The sequence below is a fragment of the Camelina sativa genome, chromosome 14 (assembly GCF_000633955.1).
Source record: "Camelina sativa cultivar DH55 chromosome 14, Cs, whole genome shotgun sequence".
NCBI lineage: Eukaryota > Viridiplantae > Streptophyta > Magnoliopsida > Brassicales > Brassicaceae > Camelina > Camelina sativa.
The window spans coordinates 25,811,367-25,821,290 of NC_025698.1; the positions used below are offsets into that span (position 1 = coordinate 25,811,367).

A 9,924-nucleotide genomic window follows, 5' to 3' on the forward strand; every position below is an offset into this window, starting at 1 on the left:
TTTGATCAAATAAAAAACCAGATCAAACCAAATAAAACTTTTAAACTTGGACGCCTGATAAATCAAGCTTTCTTGCTCATTCATTGTTGAAAGCATATTAATCTTATTCATACTGGTTCTGAACCATTGTCTAAAAAAATTCTAGCCGATGTGGGATATTGTGCTTAGTTCTTTCATTTCCATAAATTTAAAATTTTCCTTTTTCTAAAAAATTCTGTAAATTTAAAAAATGTTAATGAATGACATGTCAAATCATGATAGGTTGTTTAAAATAATTCTTAATATAGAAAATTGTGGAAATTGTATAAAATATTAATAAGTAATATGTCAAATTTCCATTAGTTGTTTAAAATCCTATGTGGACGGTCTTAGGAGCTTATAACTCCTGCTTTTTATTAGTATAGATTCTTTGATACTATATATTTAAAACATAATTAATTGGATAACAGTTTAATAAACAAAGAATCTCGTAAACCTAATTTCAATATATATTATAAAAATTATTTTAAATTATTTTTTAAAAAATTATCATAATTTTATGGATTATTTTAAATATTTTATGAAAGAATTGTAGAATATTAAATCTGTATTTAGAGTATATCTAGCTATAGTAGAATGTATTATATGAGTTACACAATTTATTTAATTTGACCCAAAAAAGAGTTAAACATTTGTATGAATATTGGTATTTACATATATATATATATATATATTGTATTATATTTTGCATCACGGTTAATATATAAAATTTATAAGATATTGATTTTAAAAAAAAATTATAAAACGGCAAAAAAAGACGTAGAGAAGTTTTCTTCTAAGATATCATCTAATAAAAAAAAATTACATTGATCGTTTGTAACTGACTTTTGATGTTTTCCTTGCGAATTAATTCTTTCTTTTGTAACAAACAATTAAGTTGGAAAAAATGGACAGAAATGTTAAAAATGGGTAACATTGTCACTACCACACTGGTTTTAGTATCCTTGGAACATCGGTGGTGGTGGCGATGCATATTGGAATCCGATGTTTGGTGGTAGGACGAAATCACCATCGTCACCATCGTCCTTGTTCTCCGGTGGTGGAACAGTTGTGTCAGTTGACGGTGATGATGGTGTGGCGGGTGATGGTTCTGGCGCTTCAACTTCTTCTGATTGTTTTGGTGATGAGACCGGTTCGTTTGATGGTGTTGGTGAATGGACCGGTTCAGAGATTGGTGTTGGGGTTTGTACTGGTTCAGGAATTGGTGTCAGAGCGTGACTTGGTGATTGGTTTGATTCTGATGATGGAGTCGGTACTTGGGATGTTTCAGAGTATGCGGTTGGGGCTTGAACCGGTGTTGGAGCTTGACTTGGTGATTGGTTTGATTCTTCTGATGATGGAGTTGGTACTTGGGATGTTTCAGAGGATGAGGTTGGGCCTTGAACCGGTGTTGGAGCATGACTTGGTGATTGGTTTGATTCTGATGATGGAGTTGGGGCTTGGGATGTTTCAGACGATGGGGTTGGGGCTTGAACCGGTGTTGGAGCTTGAACCGGTGTTGGAGCTTGACTTGGTGACAAAATGGGAATGGGTGCTTGATATGATTCTGATGAAGGAGTTGGCACTGGGGATGATTCAGTGATTGGGGTTGGGGCTTGAACAGGAGTAGGAGCTTCGGTTGGTGGTTGAGTTGTTATATGTGTTGGTGGTGGTGAGAACATTGGTGGAGGCGGAGAATATACTGGCGGTGGTGGTGGTGAGTGGGTTGGAGGCGGCGGTGAGTATATTGGTGATGGCGGTGGTGGAGAGAAAACTGGTGGCGGTGGAGGAGAGTGAACTGGTGGTGGTGGTGATGGCGGCGGAGGAGAAGCAACTGGTGGAGGGGGAGAGTGGACCGGTGGGGGTGGAGGAGGAGAATGAACGGGAGGCGGCGGCGGCGAGTAAACCGGAGGTGGTGGTGGCGAGTAAACCGGAGGGGGTGGTGAGTAAACTGGAGGCGGCGGTGAGTAAACTGGTGGAGGTGGTGAGTAAACCGGTGGCGGTGGTGGTGAGGAAGGCATTGGTGGTTGCGGTGGTGGTACACGTGTTTCCTCTATCTTGGGTGGTGGCGGAGGACGACGTTTTCTAACTGGAGATGCGTCGTATGGATCATCTAATTCCGATGTCGGTGCTTGTGCTTCCTTTGGTGGTGAAGCCGGTTTAGGATGCTCAGGTTTCTGTGGTTGTTCAGGCTTAGGTGACTCCTCTGGCTTTGGTTGTTCTGGTTTAGGAGACTCCTCTGGCTTTGGTTGTTCTGGTTTAGGAGACTCCTCTTGTTCTGGTAGCTCAGGCTTGTTTTCTGGTTTAGGAGATTCATGCTTTGGTGGTTGAGGTTTAGGTGTAGGTTGTTCTGGTGTTTTTGGTGTCTCGGATTTTGATGGGTTTTGTGGTTCTGGTTTAGGTGATTCATTAGGTTTTGGCATAACCGGCTCTGGTTTTGATGGCTTTGGCTCGGACGTCTTTGGTGGATTTGGTGATGGACTAGAGCCACCGTTGCTACCTCCAGAACACTTGTCCTTGCTACAATCCACAGGACGACTAACAACAGGGAAACATTGGTTAGCGGACTTTTGACTCGGTCTATTCTGCAAGCAATTGTTTTTATCATCAAATTGTTTCTCATTGTTTCTCCCTGGAACACAGCTTTCAGCTTCTCCATTGAAAAAATTGTAAGAAAACTTGAAGCTCTCCAGACTTGGCAACTTGCAAAACTTGTCGACAACAAATCCGGTCAGCTTATTATGCGACAAATCCAACTGCTCAATGCTAGCTAAACCAGACAAACTTGAAGGTAAACTACCAACAAAACCATTCTTGCTCGCGTCAAACACGGTCACATTGTTAAGCAAACCAATCTCGTTTGGAAAACAACCGGTTAAATTGTTTCTAGTGAAGACAATCTCATTAAGGTTCTTCATGTTACCAATTGATTTCGGTATACATCCAATGAATTTGTTGTTTGCGAATGTCACAACCGATGCTTTCGATTTTCCGACTGTATCGGGGATAAATGACTCAAACCGGTTATTGTTCATGAAAATAGCATCAAGATCTTTATCAAAGATCTCTGGCGGCAAACTTCCTTCGAATTCATTGTATCTGATATCAAGATACTTCAACGACGGCCATAAAAGTGAAACGTCAGGGAACTTACCGACGAATCGGTTGTTGCTGACATCGAACTCGTACATCAAAGCGAGTTTCGATAAACTTTTGGGGATGATCCCACAAAACCGGTTTGAATTAATATGAAACAAAGCTAGGTCGGTCATAAGACCAAGCTCTGGTGGTAAATGTCCGGATATATCTGCATGGTTAAGGTCAACTCCAGCGACAACATTGAGGCTAGGATCGTCTAGAGCTGGTGCACAATAAACTCCATTGTAAGAACACACATTAGAACCAACCCAATTAGACGTGGTTTTAAACGGGTCAGAGTAAATCGCTTTTTTCCACGCTTGAAGAGCAATGTAAGCTCTTTTCAGACGATCATTTTCAAATCTGAGGTTAGGATCGACTTTACTGATGCTAAAACATTTTTGTTCTAGGTCGTTTGTGAGATCAGCATCTTCTGGGAAAGAAGGTTCGTCGTGAAAAGTGGCGACGGCGACATAGGAGAATAGAAGGAGGGTCAAGAGGCAGCCTAAAGGCCTCTCGAGTTTTGTTCTAATCATTTTATTTTATGAGAAACCTTGGGGAAGACCCAAGATTGCTTAATAGAAGAGTTTTGAAGAAAATAAAGTCTAAGAATGAACGAAAGGTATTATAAGAGAAAGGAAAAGAAAAAACAGATTTTGAAAGTGTGTTGTTTTGAGACTCGGGAGCTATATTAAGAAGATGTAAAATTAGTTTTGTTTTACAAGATAATAAAAATAGGAAATCAATGTTGCTAATTTGGAAATTAAAATGGTATAACTAATTCAGGTCGTTGACGTTGTCAACAACTTTCTTGTTTTTACTTTTTACCATACTTGAAATGGTTTGATGACTGATTTCTACAGTGTTTATAATACAGCTCTGATCAAGACTGTTTTTATTTTATTCTATCAACGTATTGAAGACTGTTAAGTACCATTTCCTAGTGCTGCCACAAACTTACATTTCGTTCCTAATTTTAGTGATTCAAAGTTAGTAAATATTATTTCATGGTACGTATGGTATCACTTAATTCAAGAACATTTTCATGTTATATATCAGCATTATTGTTGAAAAGTGGTACACAAGTACCACAAATTTAACGTTGTGTTCGCGTAAATATCAATTGCTGTTTCGGTAGGGGCCGAGAGCAGAATTGTGCATTGATGATGGATCAAAGATGAACCATGATTCGTCAAAAACCAAGAAATATAATAACAAACATATATTCTAAAAATAGATAACAATGTACCCGACACGTTTACTTGGTGTGGAGACCACACAACAAAAACCTAATCTTAAATCTCAAACATGGATAAGACAATAATTTTTGTGTTTGTCTAGTTGAATTAAAATATATCGCCACGATCGTTGTTCGACTATGACCCAAATATAATAACATTCTGCCTTCTCCATTATCAGATCTTGGTAGTGTGAACACATTTTCTGTAAAAAATCGAGCATTACAACAGTAATATTTTTTGATAGATCTTATGAATAACCAAACTCTTATTGATCTTTTTTGAAACATTGAAACAAACGAAAATATATACACGATCGGTAGCGTCTAAGCTTTTTATATATTCACGGGTGTGCACGTAAACTCTTATGAATCTTTTTTGACTTATACACAAACCACATCTTGATCTTCGATACAAATCATAACTTTTGTCTTAAGCACAACGTGATAGATCGAGGCATGACGTACGGTACTAATAATAATAGAACAAGATGAACAAAAAACAAAAGAACCATGTATATATATAAGAGAAAGAATACATTAATTACAGAAACCCCACAAGAGGAATGGGAACGGCGGTGTAATTACTCCGGCGACTATTTACCCCCGAAGAATATTGAATCACCGGAGGAGGACGGTGGTGGCGGAAAGCTACTTTGATTGATTCTGCAATGGCTGCGACGAAATCTACGGTCAATTTCACCAACTCGATGCAAATCTCCATTTTTAGAGTCACCATTGTAGACTACGAACAATATTTCTTCTTGAAAAATATGAGTTTTGGTTTCTTTTCACTGTTTTCCGCGTATCCGGAGACCTTGCTCGTCGTTGTGAAGTCTCTTTACATGCAAAAACCAAGACTTATATATATAATGCAAATATCTATATTTTAATTTTATTTGAATGGTCCAATTAAAATACCACGTGGCTTGAAACTTGCAAGCAATTATCAGCAAGGTTTTTTTTCTTCTTCTTTGGAAGATGCTTGCTTCGTTGGCTCTTGGTTTACATGAAGAGCCAATAATACACAGGGGGCGTTTATTTTAGATAAGTGTATGAAAATCTTTAGAAAAAAAAAAAGAAGAAGATATGTGTTATACTTATGTGTATAACCTTATCGAATACGCATACAGAGAATATACCGTATTGTGTAAATATACAAGCAAACTAGTTAAGGTTGAAATGAAATAAAACAAAAGCAATCCCTTAAACAAGAAAATAAGTCAAATGAAATAAACATTTAATGGAAAATTATATCAAGCTGATATTGATTTCTAATTAGAATTTCTGAATTTAAATAAGATATCATATATATTTAAGTAAATTATATTTTCACAAAAAACTTAATAACTTCGTAATTAATTTAAGTAAAAAAATGTGTGATTGGTGGAAAATAGAGGAAACAAAAAAAAATGAAAAAGTAAATATTAGAATAATATCTATACTCTATTTCTTTTATGGGAAAGTTTTACTGCCTTTTCCTTTTTAGCTGAAATCATTTTTTTAAGTTTTCAATTTGATTGGTAAATAAGTAGAGGAATTAATAATTATTATTTTCAACTGAATTTTTTACTCTAAAAGTATTACAAATCACATCCAAGATATATGAGTCATATTCGTTTTCATATGCATCTTTATCCAAATGATACATGCAGTTGGGTGATCCGTTTAAATTAATTGTACTAAAATTTTAATATCATTTATATCTGCATATACATGGAGCATGCTGATGCATTGCGCAGCGCAATTTGCGCACCATGGTAGACAAACCTATAAAATGGAAAAAAAACAAGATGCATCTATACGTTCATGGTACACACTCTCCATAAACCAAACCAATTAGGTTCACAAGAGGTTACGAAGAAAGAAGACCCAGACTTAAAATAGTGTATGAACCTAACGCAAAACAAGAATTTTTAAAACCAAAACTTAACAAGAAAGAATGTTTTAAACCTTAATTCGAACATGGTACACACACTTATACCAAAACTTAACAAAAAAAATAGAAAAAATTCATCAGGCATGTTCGGATTTAAGTCCATATACCCCCACTTGCTTTTATTATAGTGACTGTTACTATCCCTCGTATTACAGTACTATATTATAGGCTTTCCCCAATAGATTTGGAAATATATCTCAGTCCTACTTGATATTGAAAATACTATTATTGTTCACGGGACGATCGGATCGGAATATCGTAATCATACGTTTATAAAAGTAGAAAGATTACCTAAATCCTCATTTGATTATTTTAATTCTATCAAATCAGCTAAAGCGTTGAATATGTTTCGGGCACGGCATGTTTTTAAATTTGCCCTTTTTATTAATAACCGCCTTCATGTTTTCTTCTGAACAAAAATTTAACATTTTAAAGTAGGACTAGGATCAATCCACATATGAAAAAGCAGAAAAAAAAATGATTTTTATTTTATTTTGGCTGAAACTACTAAAGAGTAGTGCGGTTTATATTTTGGGTTCCTCTTTTTATATGCCTTTGTTTTCTACCAACGTAGAACCATTCATTTCTTATCATAGGAGAAAAATGTAGTTATATAGTTACTTTCATCAGTTCATGTGTAACTCACGTGAATATTTATGTTAATTATGATCAAATTACGAGAACGAAAGAGATCAGGCATGCATCGCTGTGATCCTGTGGGTTAGATGGGGTAGGATCAGGGCTAAATATTATCACCACAAGGACACGATGACAGCTGTGGGACAAAGATTTAACCTTTGATTTATTTCCTTTTAGAAAAAAAAAGTTTTGATCTGTGCAGATATGATCAGTTTATGTGACATTTACTTAGCTTAAAATATGTTCTTCATCGACAGTGACACATGACATATCTAGTTCTAAACTTCTAAAGTGTAATCGATTTGGTCCTCATTTCTTATAAAGTGCTGACATATAAAGATCAATAACTAATCTTTTTTTCTTTCTAGAATAGTCAAACTTAATTTTGTTACTCTGTTCCATATTTTTGGATGTATATGTAGCACACACCTTTAAAGAAATTCACATACGAACCCGTAAAACATCAACCAAATTGGAATTGATACAAAAACACTTCTTCTATGAGTCCCGGCTGATTCGATTTTCAAAATGTACAAAACCCCAATTCTCTCATAATTTTTTATCCGATTACCCTAAAAATGGAGAAAATATTTAATACAGTATTAAGTTTGTATGGGACATCACGCAACTAAAGAATCCACATTAACTCATAAAAACATAATAGAATCTTATTTTTCTAGTACAAGATCTCAATTAAAGTCTTCTCGGATTAAATTCTTAAAGAAACCACCGAAATTAGGCAACGATAATGATCCAGTGATCCATTAACTAATGCGTCGAAGGATCCTTAATTGTTTTATGTGCTGTAAACAAAGACCCCTTAACTAAAGTCTACAACAAAGCACCAAAATTAGCGTACCATGGCCCATATATATTGTTAGTCTAGGACTCTAGTGGCATTATAATTTAGTTTCGTTTTAATAAGATAGCCACTGCACTATAGATAGCAAGAGCCACATTATAAGATTCCAGAATGTGATTCGACATCGGAGATAACTTTGTCGGCACTTGTATATTAGGTGGGCGGTTCAGCGAATCATGGTTTCAAAATATTCATTGATTTAGTAACACGTTTAAAGAACCAGTTAAATGGATGTTTAATGTATACAGTGAATATTGACTAAAATAATACTACTGATTGGAGAATAGATACGATCGATTATTACGTACGTAGCAAAAATCGTATTATTCTATGCCGACACTTGTTTTACATTATTTGTGAACCTTATCCACTTGTTTATTCCAGAGAAGTCCTAGAAACTAACTTTACAATGGATCATGTCTTTTTTTATACTGTGTTTGTTTTTTTTTTTTTTTGGAATGTTAACTTTTCTATTAATAATATTAATGGGCCTCCCACTAATGGGCTCGTCCTTGAATAAATTACAAGGATCTAGCAGTTACAAAAAGAGAAAAACGGCGATCTATGCCATTACCGGAAAAAACGATCGGATTTTGCTGAAAGACCTGAAACAGAAGCTTGAACATGAACACTGGTGGTTGTAGGATCCACGGCTTTGCGGCGGATACACCAAATCAGAGGCCTTTGATTATAAATGATCAGAGGCCTTGTTAAACTCTCATCGTTTAAAGGACTAGATACTTATGGCTGACTAATTGAAAGATTCTTTAGACTTGGAGGTTTCAACGATAATGAGAAATTGGAATTTGTGTCTAGGAGTTTATTCAGGATCAGTTCTAAGCTAGTTTAACTGTGAGGTGAACCATTCTCCACTTGTTAGCTAGCTAGCATGATTTTCAAGACATAATGGTGGTCAGATCTCACAAGGAGAAGGAAGCCAATGAAAAAAATAGATTGGAAGAAAACCAGAAAACTACTAACTAAGGTAGAAGAAGAAGGATATTCTCTCTTGGTGATGAATACTCGAAGAGATGAAGTGGTGAAGAACCATATTCGTCAAGGTGAATTTTCTAAGTGGTTTGGCTGCCGGTACGAAGATTACTTGGAACTAGAAAAGAGTCTTCTTATGAGCAGCAACAAGGTTTGTGAGTGGCTAAGAGGAGACTTGTTATTATTAAGAGGATTTTGATATACAATCACTGTCCCTTGTCTTCTAATTAACACTTAACATCTTGCATGAATTTTAGTGCAAGACAGTGTCAAGACATTGATAGTTATCTGTTCCTTCTTGTACATGTGTTTCCATGAACAATACCAGCTTAGATTGTCCTGCTTCCCACTCTGATGCATTTGTATATTTCAGGCGACGAGTATTGTTTTGTCTGGCATACAATCTCATCAAAATCTGGCTGTTCTTGTGAAGTACTTGAGATTGACGCTAATATCTTTGTGGGTTCAATGGTTAAAGACATTGAAGAGATGAAGCTGAAAGTAGATGCTCTTGAATCCAATTTAAAACAGGTCTGGTCATCAGATTTAGAAATCCATAACTTCTATGCTATCACTGTTACTGTGCTAAAGAGTTAAAATCTGGTGCAGGCTGATTCAACCATTTTGAAACTAATGGAGGAGTGGTCTATAAGCTCCAAACATAGACAAAGTTTGCAACATGAGCTGGTGAGAATACTAGTGTCGAAAATAGCTGTTTCTTTCTCCTATAATCAAAACAGTTTCACAATAACAAAGTTTTTATTATGATATGATGCAGGCAGAACTGAGAACGAAGAAGATAGTGAAAGAAGTGCACATTGGGTTCCCTCTGCTGTATGTATGCATTGTGGCATTCATCAACATTGTTATTGGGTATTGTGTGCACTTGACTGCTGGGTTCGGTTGTCGTTATATCATATCAATCAAGTGTGCAGTCGAACATATAGACGAAGAAGGGAAAGAGATTAGTTAGTCTGTTTGGGTTTTTTTCAAAACTAAGAACCTCACCAATAAGAATTTACCGAAAAAATTCAGTACCGTTCTCTTCTCTTCCTCAGTCGCCGTCATTCTTCGTTGGACCTCTCCACCACCGACGATTTT

General features: G+C 36.0%; 3 protein-coding genes across 3 annotated transcripts; 1 reads left to right on the forward strand and 2 right to left on the reverse strand.

Moving 5' to 3' along the window:
* Positions 807-3,870, reverse strand: LOC104742475 (pollen-specific leucine-rich repeat extensin-like protein 2). The gene has a single exon (XM_010463485.2). The coding sequence runs from the start codon at positions 3,690-3,692 to the stop codon at positions 975-977; it is 2,718 nt and encodes a 905-aa protein (XP_010461787.1). The 5' UTR covers positions 3,693-3,870; the 3' UTR covers positions 807-974.
* Positions 4,652-5,246, reverse strand: LOC109128802. Its single transcript, XM_019235817.1, has one exon. The coding sequence runs from the start codon at positions 5,130-5,132 to the stop codon at positions 4,938-4,940; it is 195 nt and encodes a 64-aa protein (XP_019091362.1). The 5' UTR covers positions 5,133-5,246; the 3' UTR covers positions 4,652-4,937.
* On the forward strand, positions 9,266-9,796 carry LOC104743985 (vesicle-associated protein 2-2-like). The gene is made up of 3 exons (XM_010465016.2): positions 9,266-9,354; positions 9,433-9,510; positions 9,602-9,796. Exons 1-3 carry the CDS (start codon positions 9,292-9,294, stop codon positions 9,794-9,796), a joined length of 336 nt encoding a protein of 111 aa, XP_010463318.1. The 5' UTR covers positions 9,266-9,291.